Here is a 21,411-nt window from a genome sequence, read left to right as displayed (position 1 = left end):
CCTATCTGACCCTCCCAGCAGCCCCATGCTATCTATTTTCCCATAGCCCCGTCTCTGGATCTGGCCTGACGGGCACCCTGAAGAAGGCACCACAGGCTCTTTCTCTTCCCTAACTGGCCAGGAGCGGCTGCTTTGTTCTAGCAGTGCAGCGCCCTCTGATGGACAAAACATGGAACGGCAGCAACTTTCCAGCAGAAGCTATTTTCGCTGTCCCCCTCCCCCAAGTAAAAACATTAATTACACACATGCTTTTGGGCTCAGAATTCTGCCCTGGGCTCTTTGGTCCAGAAACATCTGTGCTCCTGCCAGATGTTGCCGGATCAGAGAGTCCTGGTTTATGGAGGTGTAACCTGCAGTACTAGTGACTGAAGGAAGAGCTTTGCAATTCCTGAGATCTGTTTGTCCTCTTCCTCTTTGCCAAATGAAGAGCAGAGAGGCTGTCACGTTTGTCAATGTTAAAGTAGTGGACCAGTCCACTGACACCTTCAACTGTTCAATGTCCTTCAAAAGATGATATACAAAAATTCTGTTCTTTATCTCTCTGCTTCTGTTATCGCCATTGGAGGCGATAAGCATCTTTTGATTAACTGCAGAAGGCAATACAACACAGTCCTTTTGCGCAATTAAAATCTGTTCCCCCCATGAGACATGGCAGCTTTTGCAGGATTTCCACCTCTCACATCTGAGCTGTGATTTATCTCTTGCTGCAGTGTAAGACCAAAACCTTAAAATATCTTGAAGAATAAGAGTAACCTGTAATGTGATAGGAAGCAAATGCAAGACACCCCGTTAATACCCCCAAACTGTTGCCATTTCAGTGCCTGATTTCCTCCGCTTCCATTCTCTAATAGTACATAGGTACACTTGGATTGGTTTTCTGTGTTATGAGATTAGGTCTGTTACAAAATAAAACTGTTCCTTGCCCATTGGATTACACTGTAATGAAGGTTTCAAGCTCCCAGGAGGTTTTCATTTTCTTTCTGTCAAATGCATTGCTCCTGCTTCTGGAGCTAAACTCTAAAATTGGAGGCAGATTCTAGCTGGGAAGGTGCTGTAATCTGATTTAAATGTTAGCAGTGTTGCTGAAGCTGATTTGTAATATCAATTGGCCATGGTACAATAAAGCCCAACCCTCGAAAAAGTTCAGACATGATTTCCCAAAAACTAATCAATGAGAGGCACTGTTTAGCCTCTTTGCTGTTCTAATGTTGTGGTTGTAAGAATGGGCTGAAAATGTGGGCCCATTGAAGTCAAAGGGGCTATGTCTACACTGGCAGCTTCTTGCACAAGAACTGTTTTCTTTGCACAAAAAGTCTTCCACAAGAGCGTGTCTACATTGGCATGTGCTTTTGCGCAAGAGTGTCTAAGGCAGTGTGGGTGCTCTCTTGCGTAAGAAAGCTTTGATGGCCATTTTAGCTGTAGGGGTTTCTTGCGCAAGAAATTCATGTTGCCTGTCTACACTGCCCTCGAGGGCTTATTCCTCGCGGGGAGAGGAATAACTCTTCCGGAAGAAGCCCTGTTTTCCGATGCTGTACTGTAAATTTACTTGCACAAGAACGTGCGTGCAGTGTAGATACCCGGTAAGTTTTTGCACAAGAACAACTGTTCTTGCACAAGAACCCGCCAGTGTAGACGTAGCCAGGGAGTTTTGATCAGGAGTAAAAGAGGATTGACCATGGAAACATGTTGGTAAAAAGGTTAGTACTATTTGGGGGAGTGTCTAGTCTCTGGATTATAGAATTCGGCTATTTTCTGGACCGTAACCATAAACAAGATTTGTCTGCATTCTGCCAGCAATCTGCTAGTGCACACTAGAGGGATAATTTGATGACTGAACTTTTTTAAAAATTGCAGCTGCTGCCTTTTTTGTCACCTATGAATATGTGAAATGTATGCTGCACACCGCCTCCCCTCCATACCTGACTCCAGTAACACACATGGTGGCCGCCTCCTGTGGAGAAGTCGTAAGTAACAGCTCTGTCTACTGCACATTCCTAGCAAGCAGAGAAGGGGAATACGGAAGTCTTATGAGAATTGAATTTTAGTGGAAATTTTTCATTTGTTGATTCTAAGTAGCAGGTTTAACAGGCCTGCTCTTTCCTAGGGATCTGAATGGTTAACTGGTTAACCGTTTAACTGGTAAACATCACCGTTACCGGTTGATACTTACTGGTTACCATTAACTGTCTGGGGCAGGAGCAGCCCTGTGGGGCCCACCTCAGGCAAGGGGGCGCTCCAGCCAGCTGAAGCAGCCCCTGTCTGGTGCGCCCAGCCTGAGCGCGCTGTGGGCAGGAGTGTTCCTGCCCATCAAGAGCAGCCCCCATCAGTGGCGGGCCAAGCATGGTGCACCTAGGCCTCCCCGCCTGTCCCCGTGTGATCAGTTAACCAGTTCAACGTAACATTCAAGTGGTTAATTCATTAAACAGGCTTTTACACTCCTTGCATTGGTTGCAGAGAGAGTTTCCCAGCGTGTGTTCTAGAAACTTCTGAGGTTTGTTCTGTTTTAAATGAGGCGTTGGCATTAAAATCTCATTGCGCGGGCATGTTAGTGATAGGAAGGGGAGGCTGTGCTGTGAAAAGTCCAGAGGGTCGTTATTTCAGTGCTGCCCCTCTGTGGCATGGCGAGGGGCCTTCCTCCACCTCACCAGCTCTAGTCCGGGTCAGCCAGCTGGGGGAAACCTTGAAGCTACAGTGTCATCAGAAATGGGTAGAGTTGGGTCTCATTTGAAAGGCTTGTCCAGGAATGCGACTTTGCTATCTTGTGCTCCAGACTGTTTCTCCCACTGACATGGTGGTACCAAACATGACACGGCTCTCTAGCTGTGAACAAGTTTAAAAATCACAGTGTGGCATTGGCCCCTTGCGTATTGCATGTCCAATACCTGAATCCCAACTGTGGCAGCCGGCTAACTGTTAAATAACTGGGGGACAGTGCTGATGGGTGAATATCTTTAGGCTGGGACTTCAGTGAATCCTGATGGAGCCAGGTGTACAACTCCCTTTCACTTTAATGCAGTTTTCTCTCCTAACTCCCCTCCGTTGGGCTCCTGTTAGAACTCCAGACATGATCTCCTTACATTATTTCACCTCTGATTTATTCACTTCAGTGGTGATGTTTTCTGAACTGTGCCATTAACAATAAAATTACTTGTTTCAGTTGTTTAATATGAGAAATTTCTGAATTCACTGGTAAGTGGCAAAAGCTTCCATAGGTCAGTGGGGGAAGGGGAAAACTAAATGGTCACTGAAGAATCATTCCTATCCAGAAGAAATTCACGGCCCGTTCTGAAAGCTGATCACCCTTCGTTCCAGTGCTTCACCCACATTCAGAGTGTTCTCTTGTGTAGTTTCACTGTTCGCACTGGAAGAATGAAATTAACTAGGTTCAAGGAGTTTTCAACCACACATTGTGACTGAGTCAGGCCAGAAGAATACAGGAGAGTGGTGGAGGGGAAGTATATTAGCCCTAGATTGAGTAAGTCTCTGTTCCCAGGGTAAACTAACAAGAGCTAGTCCAGAACCAGCAGGAACTTGCCAGAATCAAGCAGGGCAATTTAGCACATGGAGCCAATTAGGAGGTTTCCAGAGTCAAGTAAATCAGACCAGTCAGAACACCTGGGACCAATTAAGAACCAGTTGAGACTGGTTAAAAAGAGCTCCTCTGCATTTAGCTCAGTGAGGAATTTGAGGAGAGCAGGGGCTGAGGAGAGTCTGAGAGGAGACAGTGAAAGCAGGTACCATGTGGTAAGGAAGGTGCTGGGGAACACTGTGGTATAAGGATTTGTAGATGTCATGAAGTTGTTACTAGAGACATTAACAGACAGCTGCTATCACTGGGTCTCTGGGCTGGGATTGGGAGTAGAGGGTGGGCCTGCCCTCTCCCCTTCCACTCCCCCCCACACCCCCCAGGGGCTGTACAAACATAAAACAAAAGTGATAGAAATGTAGCCGTGTTAGTCTGGGGTAGTTGAAGCAAAATGCAGGACAATGTAGCACTTTAAAGACTAACAAGATGGTTTATTAGATGATGAGCTTTCATGGGCCAGACCCACTTCCTCAGATCAAAAGCGGGAAGTGGGTCTGGCCCACGAAAGCTCATCATCTAATAAACCATCTTGTTAGTCTTTAAAGTGCTACATTGTCCTGCATTTTGCTTCATAAAACAAAAGGAATTTCCTCCCCCAAAGAGCTTGCAAGGTAAGTATAAGATAAAAGATGAACACACAAGCAGATGGGAGTACAGGGAAACTGAGGTAGCATGATAGGCTGTATATATTCGGGGGATGGATTTTTAATTACTGTAAAGTAGAATGTTCTCTCTCAGAAACAGATAGTTTTGCAATTCAGACACTTGAAAAAAGGGGCCAAAGAACATCTAGTCTGAGATTTCAAATGGTGAGGTTACTGTGGTGTTAAAAATCTTTTTTTTGATCAGTTTTTAGAAGGTTATATAAACCTGTTCTTGTTCAGTAGCTATGGTAACTTTTACCCTGGAGACATTTTTTGATGTGTAGTTTAAGTCTGTAAATGAAACCAAAGTGGTAAAAATATTTCTCACTGTTTTTCATTATTACACATTTTTATTAGGGGGACACAATTTAAAAGTCATAACATGGGGTGTAATACTCTTAGTTTTGGAAAATATCAACAGTCTTAACCTTGTTAGAGAAGATTTCTTGCATTTCAGAGTGTTCAGGCTGGAATAGACTTGAAAAATCAGTGAATCAATTGTATTAACTAATTCAGCCATTGTGTTTTCATCCCTCCCCTCCTCCCCCTTTCACTCCCTGGGCTTTTCTCCCTGAGGGCATACCTGTGCTGCAAAGAAACCCCAAGCACCCCTCTAGCAGCGAGTTTGAGAGCCCAGGTTAACGGACTAGTACGGCTACCCCTCTGTGATTCAGGCCTGTGGGGCTTGAGCTACGAGGTTAAAATAGCAGCATAGAGCCCAAGTTCTGAAACTTGGTGCGTGGGTTTGGAGCCAGAGTCAAAGTCTGAAAATCTACATGGTCATGTAGTGGAAGCCCAAATCAGTTGACTTGATTTCTCAGACTTCCTTTGCAGTGTAGGTGTACCCTTAGGAGCAAGTGGAAAGCAGGGGAGGGGAGGGAGGGTCTGTCCTAGCTTTTGTCCTCCTCAAGATGCGCTGTCATCTTTTAGCAGTCCATTAACACTAACTCCACATAATAAACCATCTTGTTAGTCTTTAAAGTGCTACATTGTCCTGCATTTTGCTTCCACATCTCCTTTGCAATGAGCAGTCTGAAGCTTACTCACCACTGTGGTGGTGCTGGCAGCAGCTTGCGGCTTTAGAACTTCTTTTTCCTGCAAATTTGCCCTGCAATATGGAACAGACTTGTGTTTTCCAAGCTCAGAAAGGGCTGGCATGGTGGCAGCTGGCTGGCATGATGATGGCCGGCCAGCTGTTTTAGGGCATGATTCAACAAACTGCTGAGCAGTTGCAAATTTCAGACCCTTGTTTTCCAGAAGGCTCATAGCTGTGTGTTTGCTACTCGAGTACTGGCACTTCATTTGGAGCTGCAGCATGAGTGTGCTTAGGTGTCTATTTAGATTTTTGGCCTTTCTTGCCTGGCACAGGCTGCGCCAAGAAAGTGGATTTAGGGCCTATTTTTTTAGATCATTTGATTTCACGTCAACTGTTGAGAAGAGAAGAGGTGTCCAAGCTGAAGTCCTGCTGCTTTTCAGTTTTGCGCAAGGGGTTTTTGTGCAAAAACAAGCAGCGTGGACATTTCCTTACTGTGCAAAAAGGGAGGGAAAAAGCTCTCACGCTGCTTGTTTTTGCACAAAAACCCCTTGCACAAAAACGGCTTGGAATAGATTAGCATATTGTTGCACTTCATTTGCATAATTGGCACTTCATTTGCATTGCCTCTTCCAGCAAAAGCCATAGTGTAGACAAAGCCTGAGCCTCAGTTTCCTCACTTGTAAAAAATGGAGCTGACGCTCTGGACCTGCTGTATAAGAACTGGGTGCTGCTATCAGAAGACGTGTATGTCTTCTCGTACTGAGCCTTCCAAACATGTCCCCCTCAACCTTCGTTAGGGCAAGTTCAGGTTGATTTTGTTGTTGTGCTGCTTATGGGACAGGTTTGGGCTGTAGGCAGGCTAATTGCAGGACACCATATCTGCTTACAACCACTCAGTGAGACTTTGGCACACCAGAGTACTGTGACTGAACATCCAGGTGTCTGTCTAGATCTGAGTGCTAAACTATGCTCTCTTCTCTGACTGCAGCCATGGGGATAGACAGACGGCTTTTTGCTTTTGTGCACGCGCAAGTCCAGGGACAAGCCTTTGTGGCCGAATGGGAGACATTGGGTCTCAAGATCAAACCTCACTGTTATCCTGCCTCTTCCTCCCTTCCCCAGCAAATCTGACGTGATCTTGCCGTTTGGAGAAACCAGCGCTTTAGATGTGCCACTTCACGCGGGATGGAAGCTTGGAATCTTTGTTTCCAAATTGCAAGCTCCCGCTCCTGCTCTTCAGGAGAGCTCAGCTGCTAAACCGGTTTTGGAATAGAAGTAATTGGCAGAGGGCATGGTCAGAAATAGGATCATGCCTGGCATGGCATGAGAGCCAGCATCTGAACGAAAACCAAGGCTGTATGCGGCTGAGTGGCCCGGTTTCCTAATGGTGTCAGCAGTCATATTGGAAGAGTCATGTGGTTGGATTATCAAATTTGCGCTACACCGTCAGTCTAGCGCATAGGTTCCCAGACTGGGGGGCGTGACGAAATTCCAGGGAGGTGCGAGGTGACCAAACCTCCCCCCAAGAAAAAGCCCAGTTCGTCCAGTAAAAAAATTCAGGGAAGGGTGGAGTGTCCTGGGTAGACTTCAAAAGACCCACCGCCTGCTCTGCTCTTAAAATGGCAACTTTTTTTTTCTCAACAAGTTTTGTTGCTATTTTGAGGGTAGAGGGGTTGGCGTGAGGGTGTCTCAAAAATAAAAAAGGGGGCGTGATGCCGAAAAGTTTGGGAACCACTGATCTAGCAGTACTTCTGGGGACTCATCTAGGATGAAATGCGGCCATTGTCAGGCAGTGTAAATCTAGTCTCCTTTACTATGGAAGCCCGTTTAAATGGCCCCAGTTCAGTTCATGGTACCATATATTCACATGGAGTTTCACCCCAGATAATCTCAGCGAGTTGCATGCTGAGTTTTCCTGATCATGTCTTGGAATAAGAGTTATGTTTAACACTGTGGTGTTGCAGTCATGGTGAGGCTGGGAGACAAGGTGGGTGAGGTCGTATCTTTTATTGGCCCTGCTTCTGTGTGTGTGTGGGGGGGGACACACTTTCAAGCTCTAAGCTCAAAAGCTAGTGTGTCTCACCACCAGAAGCTGGTCCAGTAAAAAAAAAATCTTACCTCACCCACCGTGTCTCTTCAGTTCTGTTTTAAAGCATTCTTTGGTGGCGTGCTGCTAAGTCTATTTTAGGTGCTGGTCATCCTAGGATCTGCATCCTCTTCTCTAATGTAAAATGAAGCTCAATGACTAATCTTGGCTTTTTTTTGGCTTGGAGTTGAGCAGGACACAGGAAGTATCTATCCTTCCAAATCCACAATAACTCCACCTCCCCCTCACGTTGGCTTGGGCTCCTGCCTTTTCTTTTGCAGAATTGCAGTTCTGTGTGGCTGAGTCAGGAAAAGGTTTTCACTTCAAAAGGGTGTATGACCACAAGATGATGCTGGTGTTACATGTGTGCTGATAGAGCTGTTTAAGACCAAGCCAGTTGGTTTTTGCCAGCAGCAAAGTCATGTTCCTTCCCCCTTCCCCCACCCCGTTTCTGTAGTCTGTGCATTCTTATTCAGCGAGCCATGTCCCTGAAAGGTAGTTTGTCAGGTTGAAGAAAAGGCTGTCTTGCATTTCTAAATCAGCTGTCCCAGCAGATGTACAAGAAAATACAAAATGACATGGCAGGGCAGGGCAACTGACAACTGTTTAACTTCGTATATCAAATGATGCATGATTTTCAGCTACTGAAAATGCTTCCCTGCCGGGTGGTTCTTGGAGCTGTAAGTGTAATCGTGCACTTTATGAAACTTCTGTGTATTTAGGGATACCCTGGTGCTCTTTTCCTAAGTATTTGTGCTGATGTCACCATTCAAATCAAGGATGATGTAAAAAGCCTTGTAAAGATGTAACCATGTACATTCTAGCAGTTACATGGTTACGTGCCGCTGGGGGCTCTGCAGCATAACTTTTAAAAATTACATTGCAGAGCTTGAGCGAAGCCTGCCCACCCAGTGGTGGCATCTAGGGAGTTCCAGCCCCAGCCGCCAAGCTCCAGCCTGGGGAACCACAGCCAGGCAGGCAGCAGTGGGGCCGGGCTGAAGCCCTAGCCCAGGGGCAGCAGGGCAGCACAGGCCATGTTGGGAGGGACCTCCCCTGGTCCAGCAGATCCCTTTGTTTGGGACCAGTCGTCAGGTCCTGAGGGTGCCGGATGAGGGAGGTCCAACCTGTATTTGTTTAGGTTTGTCCTTTTCCCCCATTAAACTTAATCCTTTCTCTTCCTGCCCCTTCTCCATCACACCCACCTTTGTGCTTACACTGCACCGGGCTTCCTTGTCTAACTGGCCTGTCTGGTCCTAGCCAGGGATCAGTTCCAGCCAGGCAGGGGGACAACTCAGCTGGTGGACAGTGGGGTGTAGCACCTCCCTCTTGCTGCTTCTGAGAAGCCGTGTGGCCCCTTTTGCCTTGTTTGTATTTCTCAAAGTTTTCATTATTGGCATTTTCGTAACCTTAGAAACTCAACTCGCTTGGCTGGGTGGGAGTTAGGGGCTCTGTGAAACTACTCTCACGGTCAGTGGCAGTGTGCGTAAATGGTCTCCCAGTGGCTTTGGTGCTGCACGTGAAGGAAGAGGTGGGAGGCCGAGTGAAGGCTGGCTGCTTTACAGAGCTGCTGGGTAACTTCCTGGCAGATTCTATTTGATCTTAGTCCACCGTCCCCGTGGTGTCAGCAAGGTGCAGGCATAGTAAGGAATCAGCTTCCATAGGTATTCCACGAACCCTTAACAGGCACTTGCTCTCCCATCTCTGCTTTCGGCAGCTCAGCTGCTGGGTGCCTGGTAGCGAATTCACAGCACGTAAACTGCAAAGGAAAGAAACCTCCAAGTTTCTGAGCTGCAAAACATTCTGTCCTAGAATGCAATGAGGCCGAGTCCAACCTCGGCATGTATGATTCCCAGGTCAGCCGTGCTAGCCAGAGAGAGAAGCTAGAGGGAAGCATTCTATCTCAGAAAGAAGAGCACAGCAGAAGTTTAGTTGAGATGGGTGCTTGCGTCTCTCTGTAGTATGCTTGGTCCCTACTACCTTACAGACAACAGCAGAGCCATGGGTATATTGACAACCAAGGCATCTTTCATACTGTGTTTGTGCGTGTGTGGTTTGTTTATGTAGTGTTGTGTGTGTTTGGGGGTGTGTGGGGGGGTTTTGTTAGGTTTTTTGGGTTTTTTGTAAATAAAGGCTGCGTGTCATGCTGGGGCAGCTGTATTCTTGCAAGGGGCACTTCTGAGCCAATAAGATTGTGCTTTCCACGGGTCTTTTTCTCTCTCTGATGGAAAAAGAAAGCTGTAAAATAATTACGGGCAGGATTAGGAGATTTGGTACAGCTGGCCGCCTAATAAATATGGCACACGTTGAGCTCTCACCGTTGTCGCATATCAAATTTTATTTGATCAATTTTACTGTATTCCAGGTTGCAAGCATGAGGGTGAAAGTTGTAATTATAGTTTTACTGATTTAGTCATTGTTTCAATCAAGCTATAACCACTGGGAATGGCTATTATTTTTTGAGTAGTTTTCTTCTGGGTTTCAGGCATTTTTCCTTTTCCCCCTCCCCCCACTAAAATAAGTGCTTTGATATAACAAACTGTTTCTATAATGTGGATACTTACCTACCTAAAGGAGTGTTTATGCCAGCTGATTAGTGCGAGTAGACTGCTTTGAGACCGATGGGTGAACGAGGGTTTGTGTCTTACGCATATTGCATGCTAGTAGATGTGAAAATAAGACAAGGGGAAGGCAAGGGAGGTAAGAGTCAACATGTTCCCTAAAATTGATATACAGTGTAAAACCAATATTAATGTGTGAGGTTTGTTATCCTCCTTGGTTTTCAAAGCTAAAACATTCCGCTGTGATATTTGCACCCTAGCCAAAAAGCAGCTGTGCAACAAACTAGACAAGAAATAGCTCAGATAATACTGAGGCTCTAGGAATGGAGGGAGTTAAGCACATTAGTGACACTCCCCTCCCACCCCAAAAAAGTGAGATGAAAAATGCAAATAAAATCTGACACTAGGCACAGTTTATATAATTAAAGTATAATACAATTTTTCCACAATTGAATCTTACTTGCAGGGGCTTCTGAATATCAAAACATTGAAACAGGCCATGTATAACATTGAAGAAATCGCTTAGGGTACACTTATTTCAAAATAAGCTATTCCGGAAGAAATACTTTGAAATAGCACATCTACACTACAGGGAAGCCTCAACATCAGTTCGAGGCGGGCTTCCTTAATATGGACGTACTACCTTAGTTTAGAGTCACGGAAGCACTGGGGAGTAATTACTTTGAATGGCCCTGGGGAGAAACTGTTTTGAAATAGCAGCGGTGGAGCGTCCACATGACTGCTATTCCAAAATAGCTATTTCGGGAGAGGCGTTATTCCTCGTGGAATGAGGTTTATAGCTATTTTGGGAGAGGCGTTATTCTTCGTGGAATGAGGTTTACAGAAGTCAGCATAGAATTGCTGCGTAGATGCTCGCATTATTTCAGAATAACGGACGTTATTCTGATATAATGCTGCAGTATAGCCGCACCCTTACAAATGGACAGATAAAACACAAGGGGAAAGAGCTATAGAACACCACCAAATCATCCCCAGAAAGATAGGAGAGTTGCAGTGGTAGCATATGTGAAGAGCTACAAAGTCTTCCTGTTGTCACCACTATTCAGTTCACTCAAAGGGTGCAGGTAGTAAACTTTTTTATTGCATCTACGGGTCAGAATTCCTCTTCATCATCTTCCTTGATATTGTCTGGATGTTTAGTCTTCATAGGTCTTTACAAAGAGCTGCCAGAAGTACTTGGAAAACATGAAATCATAAGTGGTGGAAAGGAAAACCAGATGTTCTAAAATTATTTCACTTTTAATCATCAACGGTGGTGTCAATTATGTGACCAGGAAACGCTATTTTAAAATGGACAGTGTCCATTCTAAACAGTAACACTGGGCTGCTTATGGGTCGTTACTTGATGGATTGATTAGCCCAGTCTCTTTGTCAGGTTTATAATGGTGACATATGCAGTAATTAGAGGAAAGTTGGGTCAGAGTACAAACATTCCCCACCCTCTCCCACTTGCTGCAAACTTCATTTTATGGTCTGAAAGTAAGTTTATCCGAGTTTGACTGACAATGTTTCCTTTCTAAGAGCCAATGAGCCAGTTCAACACCGTGAATTTTACATCCTGCTGACTTTTCCACAGAGGTGAGAAAAAAGTCATTTGGAGCTCTGCCTGGGGAAGTTAGCTAACAAACAATTTTTTCCATGTAATATTTAGATATTGTTATGGTTACAACCTGGGTTTTGTGGGATAGTCAGTAAAACACACTTGTCAGCTGTGGTCTTTATTGGCAAACTTCAGGCCTCCTCTTGCCCTGTTCTTCACTTTTTAGTGTCTTTGTTTTAGTCTGTGCTTTGTGTCCTTCTCTTCCTGTTTCCACTTTCAGAATCTAGCCAATGACTTGCTCGCCTGTTTTGTGAGAGGATTTGTTCTGTTGAGAAATGAGGAGGAAAGAGTTCTTCTGTGGTAGGCTCCAGAAGCTTTTTCAGTCTTGTCGGTGCACTTTGACTCTGCCCCAGAATTCACTGGGCCACGCCTGTTCTCCTGTAGACTTCCAGTGAGCTATGGGACACTTCCTCCCCAATGCATGAAAAGATCACCAGTGGCAGATCTGGGGAGGTGTCAGGATAGAATGGGGTATCTGGCCTTGCTAGAAGATGGGGACTGTAAAGAAGAGAAGAGGGTGAAGAGGAACAAGACCTTTTGCTTGCCCATGAAGAGCAAAGAGAAGGAGCAAACTCTGTGGCTGTCCTCAGCAAACCAAAACCATTGTGCTTCCTCCAAGGTGATGGTGGACCACAGCCTACTTAGGAAGTGTGGAAGTCAGAATTCCCCAAAGCTCAGTTGGGTTGAGTGTGTCAGACAGCTTCTTCTGAGGTCAGTGTGGGGTGTGTGTGTGTGATAGAGCTTCACTTACAACCAACACTTTTTTTTAACAGCTGCGCCCTGAGTTTTGGGTTCCTTCCAAGTGCCGAGTAGAGGGATGTTGAACTCTCATGGACTGAAAGGGCTTCAAACATGTACTTGCATTGTGGGACCAAGATAGCTGTTTACCCTGTAATCTTCTCAAGCCCCAAATAAAGAACAGCAAGAAGAGAGATTTCAGCTCCATCCTCCGTTTTGCACAAAAACCCCTCTTGTGCAAGATCCTGTATACCTCATTTTTTGAGGCATAATGGATCTTGTGCAAAAGGGTTTTTTTGCGCAAAACGGACCTGTCTACTGCTTGTTTTTGCGCGAAAAGCATCTGTGGAGAATATGCAAATGACAGCATGACAAATGCTAATGAGTGCTTCATTAGCATACTCTCTGATGACAAATACCTGCAGTGTTGACATAGCTTGGGAATGCACATAGAGCAATGAGTAGTGCTTTTGAAAACTTCACACCTATTCAATTGCAGGGGAAGGAAAGTGGCTTGTGTCACTTCGCTTTTGGCCCATATTCCTGGTCTCTTTTTGTTTGTTTTTTGTTTTTTTGTTCTGTCATCTAAAAGTTAGCCCCTAACCTGCGTATGAGACAGTTTTTGCTAATCCTAAAGTTTGTATAACATATTAGATTTCAGTTAAAACCGTTATTTTTAAACAAACAAAACCCAACAAACATTCCCCAACAGAAACTGCCGTCTGCAATTATTAAACAACTCTCAGCCAGCCAGATCCGGGCTCTGCTCAGATCCATGCTGTTTTTGCCTAAAGACAGTGACAGACCCTGGTTCTAAGAGCTTAATCTAAAGTGAAAGTGAAATTGACTGTTGATGGATGTGAAATGAATTTCATTGTCTGTCATAAGAAATTTGAAAAGGCAACAGCATTTTTAGATAAGAGCAGGAATTTTTCTGTATTAATAGTCTAAGGTGGTTTTAGTAACACAGGTTCCAATTGTTTAAAATGGACTGTTTTCCTTTAATTTACTGACAGTTCCCACGATGGTATTGATGGTGGTCATGTGTGACCATGCACGCATGCGTGTGGGCACGCACTGCATGTTTGGTTTGAGTATAAAATGATACAAGCAGTTAGCAGCGGGACCTGCTGAGGCTGGCAAGACAAGCAGTGCTTGTGATTGTTGAATGTACATTGTCTTTTGAATTAATCATGGGAGGGGATTGAAATATTCATACATTTAATCTATGCTAGCTCTGATCTACAAATGCTGGAGTATTTTGCCAAGTCCTTGTGCAGGAGTGTAATTGAGCAGTGGTCTAAAGGCTGCAGAGAAGATGAAATGGCTGCTGTTATGACCGAGTGGAGAAGGCGGAGAAGAAGTATAGCTAGATAAGAAGGAAGCTCAGATTAAAAGCTGCAGCTTGAAATTGCTTGTAAATAAAGATGAATGCTGGCAGAAATCCACAGATGCTGCCAACAAATACATCATATAATTAAAGGCTGAAACAGCAAATTAGGAACTGGCAGTCACCTAACCAGTCAGCCACACAGTGCCTCTTCTGTCTTCCTACACACACATGCCTTCATTCTCTTCTTCAGCTCCCAAGCTTCATGCGTTGGTGAATCTATTCAATGCATACCTTTAGGATGACACAGCTACCCTCTTAGTTTGGCAGCTTGATACCTGCTTCATCTGAACTTGCATTCTTTCACTCATTATTATTATTATTATTATTATTATTATTAATAATATATTAAGTAGTATTGTTATAGCACCTAGAAGCCCTCATTGTGGGCCATGGGAGCAGATCTTCAACTGATGTAAGTTGTCTTACCTCCACTGACTTGAGTGCAGCTAGGACAAGTTCACTCCAGTTAAGAATTTGCCCTTAATTATTAAGGAAAGAAGGCTGTAGGAAGGTGGAGGGGATCAAGAATCCATATTAAGAGGAAAATGGTTTGGCAAACTGTAACGCAGGTGAAATTTCCATAGCATGAGGCCAGTCCTACTCACAAAGTTTGAGGAGTGATAGAAATGTAGCCGTGTTAGTCTGGGGTAGTTGAAGCAAAATGCAGGACAATGTAGCACTTTAAAGACTAACAAGATGGTTTATTAGATGATGAGCTTTCGTGGGCCAGATCCACTTCCTCAGATCAAATAGTGGAAGAAAGTAGTCACAACCATATATACCAAAGGATACAATTAAAAAAATGAACAAATATGAAAAGGACAAATCACATTGCAGAACAGAAGGGGGATGCGGGGGGGGGGGGGGGGGAGGAAGGAAGGTAAGTGTCTGTGAATTGCTGATATTAAAGGTAGGGAGAGTGGGATGTTTGTGAGTTAATGGTATTACAGGTGATAATTGGGGAAACTGTCTTGGTAATGGGTGAGAGTTCAAATTCTTGTTAAGTCCTTGTTGGCAAGTGTCGAATTTTAACATGAATGACAGTTCAGAGGATTCCCTTTCAAGTGCAGATGTAAAAGGTCTTTGTAGCAGAATGCAGGTGGCTAAGTCATTTAGAGTGTCCTTTCTGGTTAAAGTGGCAAGAAACTGTTTTCTCTTTGTGATCTTGTCTGATATCTGTTTTGTGGGCATTAATCCTTTGGCGAAGTGTCTGAGATGTTTGTCCAATGTACATAGCAGACGGACACTTTCGGCACATGATAGCATAGATTATATTTCTGGATGCGCAGGAATATGTGTTCTTGATCTTATAACTCACTTGGTTAGGTCCAATAATGGTATCAGCTGGCAACGGGGTTTGTTGCAAGGGAAGGTACCAGGGTTGGTATTAGTGTGGTATGTCCTGTGGTGGTTGGTAAGAATCATCTTGAGGTTAGGTGGTTGTCTATAGGAGACTATGGGTCTGTCTCCCAGAGCCTCTTTGAGTATGGTATCCTGTTCCAATATAGGCTGTAGTTTATTGATAATGTGTTGGACAGGTTTAAGTTGGGGGTTGTAGGTGATGACAAGTGGTGTTCTATTGTTGGTTTTCTTGGGTCTGTCTTGAAGTAGATGGTTTCTAGGTATTCGTCTGGCTCTTTCAATTTGCTTTTTTATTTCTCTGGGTGGGTAGTTGAGATTTATAAATGCTTGGTAGAGATCCTGAAGCTTCTGGTCTCTGTCAGTGGGATTAGAGCAGATGCGGTTGTATCGAAGGGCTTGGCTATAGACGATGGATCGTGTGGTGTGTTCTGGATGGGAGCTGGATGCATGTAGGTAACTGTATGAGTCGGTGGGTTTTCTGTAGAGAGTGGTGTCTAATTTTCCATTGTTGATTTGTACGGTGGTGTCCAGGAAGTGGATCTCTCGTGTAGAATGGTCCAGGCTGAGGTTGATGGTGGGGTGTAGGTTGTTGAAATCTCTGTGGAATATCTCCAGTGTTTCTTGGCCATGTGTCCAGATCATAAAGATGTCATCGATGTACCGTAGGTAGAGGAGGGGTGAAAGGGGACGGGAGTTGAGGAAACGTTGTTCTAGGTAAGCCATAAAGATGTTAGCATACTGTGGGGCCATGCGTGTACCCATGGCTGTGCCGCTGATCTGGAGGTATAAGTTGTTCTCAAACTGGAAATAATTGTGGGTGAGAACAAAGTTACATAGGTCTGCTATCAGGTTGGCAGTAGTGTCCTCTGGGATAGTGTTTCTAATTGCTTGTAATCCGTCTTCATGTGGGATGTTGGTATATAGAGCTTCTACATCCATGGTGGCAAGGATGGTATTATTGGGGAGGTTATCGATGTTTTGTAGTTTCCTTAGGAAGTCAGTAGTGTCTCGGAGATAGCTGGGGGTATTGGTTACGAAGGGTTTGAGAAGAGTGTCTACATAGCTGGATAGACCAATAGTGAGCGTGCCAATACCAGAGATGATGGGACGTCCGGGGTGCCCAGGTTTATGGATCTTGGGAAGTAGATAGAACAATCCTGGTCGGGGGTCAGAAGGTGATTCTGTGAGGATTTGTTCCCGAGTAGCTGTGGGGAGGCTTTTAAGGAGACAGTGTAGTTTCTTTTGGTAGTCCAAGGTGGGATCAGAGGGGAGAGGTTTGTAAAATGTGGTGTTCGAGAGTTGTCTGGTTGCCTCCTGGTTATAGTCGGCCTTATTCATAATGACCACAGCACCCCCTTTGTCAGCTGGTTTGATTACAATGTCCAGGTTGTTTTTGAGACTCTGGATGGCATGGTGTTCAGCGCAGCTAAGATTGTGTGTCGCTTGTTGTCGTTTGAGGAGATTTTAAAATGCTCATAATTATTCAGCATGAAACTGAGGAGAATTCAGAAAACACTGGTTGTATCCTCACAGTCTTTCACTTAACTAGAGTCTCAGTGTCATTGATCCTCCTGTAACATCATTTTTACCCCATGCTGTCGGGAGATCAGTTTACGTTTGATGGAATGTCTCGTTACATTCGGAAGTGACTCTTTGCTGTAAGAAAAATACTTCCGGCTTTTGGAGTTTTTAAAACGAAAAATATAAATTTAATAGATTTAATACCGACCCCTGCGTAAGCAGTAAACTGGTTAAACATAACGTTTAACTGGTTAACAGATTAAATGGGGTTTTACATCCCTACTCACTGAAACAAGTGTCACCAGGACAGGTTGCACCACACGGACATTGGTCTTAACAGTTGGACCGAGGGACTAATTCACATTTATATGAAGACCCCTTTACATTCTTTATGGCAACTGCACGCAAACATAGTTGAAGCAGAGTCGGTGATCTAACATAACCAGGGTGAGCGCTTATCGTAAGTACAGTAAACAAAGACTGGAGTTTTCAAAGCTATTTAGCTGCCTAATTTGCCACCAAAGGGCTTAATTCAGCCTTTTCATCTTGGGACTGAAGAAAATTTCCAAATGTGTAGGACCTTTGGGCCATACCTAAATGTTAGCCAGTGTAGGCGTGGGCCAGAATGAGGTGGCCAGTAGTTACTTCAGATTGGACAAGGGAACATCCCACAAGAATTAGGCCAGTGAAAGTCAAGCTTGGTCTGGGTGCACCCTGTTTACAAGGCGGCTCAAAATCAGCTTCCTATTGGAGACTGGGAAGAGAGCAGCTGGGAGAAGAAATCCAATGACAAATGCCTTGCTGGAGAGGCGAAATGGGCTACTTCAGCATCGGTCAGCTAAGGCCACTGGCTGACGAGGCTGCTGGAAGAGAGATGGGTGGGAGACAGGAGTGTGGGATGCTTTGGCATGGCAGATTGGGGTACTTGAGCCACCTCATCCTCTAATGGCCATGGAGGCACTTGGCGAAGCTGTTGAGGAAATTCCAACCAGTGTCTCCTTAAAGAAGGGTAAGGAGGGAACTTGGGATCATTGGTGCTGCTTTCCCTGAGGTGCAACAGGAACTCTGTGCACGTTACAGCCCCTGGTATGTTCCATTTCTAACCCCTTGCGGAGAGTGAGATCCAAAGTACCTCTGTGTTGTGGCATGTCTCCGAACAGACGTTGTCTTTCAACAGTTAGGGGAGCAGCGGGGAATTTTTATGAAGTCTTTCTTGCATCACTGTGAGAAGGAAAAGCAGGAAAGACAGATCCAGATTCATCTTGTCTTCTCGGTGCTCCAAGGATTCATCCAACGCCCATTGTGGTCAATCAACCTCCAGGCTCCTGTTGTCTACAGAGAGCTTTGGGGCAGGCCTTTAGTTTGAAGGGGGTCGTGCCTTCAAGCAGTGGGAGGTTGACTCTGTGGTGGGCATAAACTTAGCATTTTTCAGGTTCACGATCAAAGCAAAACCTCCAGACTTTGCAAGCTGAGACCTGGGGGTGCTGTCAACTCAGGGGCTGGCTCCTCGTGTAACCCCCTGGGCATCTACACCATTAATAGAGAGATTATGGTCCATACCCACGTGTAAAGTGCTTCAGGGTCTATGTATAAAAAATACTAGTTATACCCCTAAACCATGCCCCCCAGCATCCACCCCATGAGTGTTTTTTGGCTCCCTCTCTGTCCGATCCACAGGGGATGAGTCAGCTAGGAGAAGTGGGTCTTTAGCTTAAGCCATAAGGCCTCTCATTTTCTATCCCTGGTATCTGCCAAGATGGCGTCAACAGCACAAGAGAGGGCTTATCTGGGATTTGAACGGTCAGGGTGAGCTTTCCCTGCTCAGAGGAAGCGCATAACCCTGTGGCCACGCGCCCGATGCGCAGAGATGGGTGGTGTTGAACCTTCTTTGAATGTCTCAGTAAGGCATATCGGTGTCTAAGAAATCAGATGTAAATACTGTTCTCTCCTCTTCCCTTCGCTGAATTCTTTTTTCCTAGCCAGGAGCCACCATTGGAGCTTATGGGAAGAAAAAGTGATGTTTTGGGAGATGACAATCTTCCTTCCATGTGTTACATGAACAAAGGAGCCAATTTATTTTAATAAACTGGAACATGCCCCGAAGAGCCAAATTTGTATCAGTTTCTTAGTAACACGATACACACCGAGAGCTATAGAGCAGTCTGTCACATGCTGCAATGTGGAATTTCAGCCAGGCTCGGCGAGAGGAACTTGTCTGCAGAGAGGATGTGTATATTTCAATTCAGTTGATTTTATTTTTTCTCTTCAGTGGCCAGAAGAAAAATGCAAGCAGGTTCTTCAAGACTTGGGGAAAAAATGCCTTATAATAATTATGTTAGATAATAATTAAATGAGAAGAAGGTCAAATGGTGAGGATATAATTTTAATTAGAAAACCAAAAAGAGAACAGGAAAGGAATTTCCAGCTAGAATTGTAATGTCAGTTAGCATAAGTTAAGATATTGTGGTTATTAATCAGCCTCACATGTGAAATTAAAAAAACCCAAGTATTCAATCTATTAAAGGAAACATTTTAGATAGTAACTGAGGTGCTCCGAGTTTGTGATATACAAGAAATATTAGCCTGTTTTAAGCAGCATGTTAGAAAAAAAATTAAACGCGTTAGAAGCTTTTCTCTACAAAGTTGTGGGCAGATCTAATGCAAAGAGCATAAAAAAATCTTTGTTGCACCTCTGTTTGAAGAGAGATATGAAGTTAAACGCATTTTTGTTGGCTTATCTACATTATCAGTTATGGGTCTTTCTCCCCTCCACCCCATTCCCTGGAGGTGAATGCCAAGATTTCTGATGGTTGTATCACATTTAGATGCAATCGGAGATGCAGGCTTCTCTATTCAAATGAGCAAGGAGAGACTTCTGAGTCTCTGAGCTCGGCTGTATTATAAAAATTGCATTAACTTAATGAAATCTTTTTGAAACCCTTATAATTGAGTATAAACCCCTCATGTAGAGACACTCAGAGTGGTTTAACCCTCACTTACATTGGTTTAGCTCATGCTGGTGAAGTACTAATAAGTGAGGGCTGACAGGTTTGAATAGGTTTTCAGACTCTTAGTGTTTTAAATCTGTTTCCTGAAGCCAATAGAACTCTTCTGCAGTAGCTCGGGTGTGATTCTGCCTCATGTTCTAGCACTATTTAAGTCCCTTGAGTCTCTTTCCAGGACATCTTGAGTGACAGAGGTAAGCAAGGATCAGATACTACAGATGCAGCGAAGGGTGTGTTTTATTGGGAGGTCCAGGAATGTTTGGAAGAATCTCTGCATCACGGAGAGAAGTCATACCACAGCATTTGATCCTATACGTATAAATGTAATCAGGATATTTTGCTGCTCACTTTTAAAGGGCAAGGAAAGCTGCTTAAGGGGCCCAGATAGCCCCCATAAAAATCTGTGAGCTAATTCCCAAAGATTGCAAGTGGGAGATAGATCACGTCTCAAGATCAAAGGGGGGGATGTAAGGCCAAGGCGAACAGAACAATTCCATTTCAGAGACAAAAGGAAAATAATATATCTTGCGGTACAGAGTCTTTCAGGCCTTGGCTGAGAATTCAGGGGTCTGGTACTAGCTCTGCTACTGCTCCAAAGGTGTACCCTTTAGCCGCTTTTGTGCTGTAGTTTTCCCCAAATGTCTGTAATAATTACCTTGCCCGGCTTTTGTGAGATTTAATTTAATGTCTCTAAAGCACTTTCTGCTCCTTGGATATAAGATGCTATAGAAGTGTAGCACATTGCATTTTCATTTGATTAAGAGTAAACTTATGCAAATGGTGTTTAAGAATGAATGGCACCAGACTGAAAAATGTTCCCTTAGCGCTAGGGTGAATCAGAAATTAAATTTGTATGGTGCACAGCAGCGAAGGCTTCCCAGCCCTCTAAGTACCGAAACAAAAACTCGTTGAAACCAATACAGTGTCTTTCCTAAGAACTCAAGAAAACAAAACCTTAGTCATAGGGCAAAGCGTAGCTCGCAAGCAGCTAGAGCAGCAAAAATAAAGGCTACGTCTACACTGTGCATTGTTGCACAAGAAGATATGCAAATGGGGCGTGGCAATGAATATCGCCACACCTCATTTGCATACCTAATGAGCTGCCATTTTGCCGATGGGTCTTTCGCGCAAGAGCTGTTCTGCTGCTTATTTTCAGGAAGAACGGCTCCTGCGCAAGAGGGGTTTTTTGCGCAAGAAGGGGCAGTGTAGACAGCTCCTTTTTGCGCAAAAACTCTTTCTGCAAAAATGGCAGCTCATTAGGTATGCAAATGAAGCGCAGCGATATTCATCACCGCATCTCAGTTGCATATCTTCTTGTGCAACAATGCGCAGTGTAGACATAGCCGAAGAGTAAGGGTAAACATTTCAAAAGCCTCCAGGGGCTGTAAGTTCTTACAAGTCACATTTGCAGAGCAGACTTAAAGTCAGATTTTTAAAGGTATTTAGGTGCCTGACTCCAAGTTGTTAGCTGGCAAAATATCTTTAAAAACCTGATCCTGGGGAACCTCCGTCTTACGGAAAGTCAGTGGCTCCAAAGTCACGTTTGAAAATGTTACCCCGAAGCCATGGTAGGATGGCCTGATGTTCTGTGGGAAAGTTAAGCCTTCATCCCCAGACTGGCAGTTGCCCTGCTCAGAGCCAGGAGTAAGCCTGACTTCCCATGCTCTGCTCTCTTGGCTCTTGGGCACTGGGGAATGGCACTGTAGTTGTGTGATGTTGTGTCGCCCAGATGGATGTTACAATTTTCAGGTCCAATTGAGCAAGAAAAGGCTGCGTGCTCTCCCTTCCTTAGCTGGCTGATGGAGAGGTAGGATAGCCTAGGGGTCAGGGCTCTCTCCTGGGAGTTGGTTGACCCTAGTTC

General features: G+C 44.6%; 1 protein-coding gene across 4 annotated transcripts in view; it reads left to right on the top strand.

The window, feature by feature from the left end:
• Positions 1-21,411, top strand: part of SLC25A26 (solute carrier family 25 member 26) — a 155,874-nt gene that overhangs the window by 14,430 nt on the left and 120,033 nt on the right. For 3 of the 4 annotated variants that reach the window (XM_089781262.1, XM_089781263.1, XM_075938547.2), the window contains exon 3: positions 1,855-1,964. In XM_089781262.1, the coding sequence (XP_089637388.1) occupies positions 1,855-1,964 (110 nt within the window). Of the gene's footprint in view, positions 1-1,854; positions 1,965-3,268; positions 3,745-21,411 lie in introns of those variants that run through there. The other variant, XM_075938548.2, reaches the window with a different exon arrangement.

The sequence above is a fragment of the Pelodiscus sinensis genome, chromosome 11 (genome assembly GCF_052426305.1).
Source record: "Pelodiscus sinensis isolate ZL-2025 chromosome 11, ASM5242630v1, whole genome shotgun sequence".
NCBI lineage: Eukaryota > Metazoa > Chordata > Testudines > Trionychidae > Pelodiscus > Pelodiscus sinensis.
The sequence above is the reverse complement of the archived record's forward strand: the minus strand, read 5'-3'. Positions and strand labels throughout refer to the sequence as shown.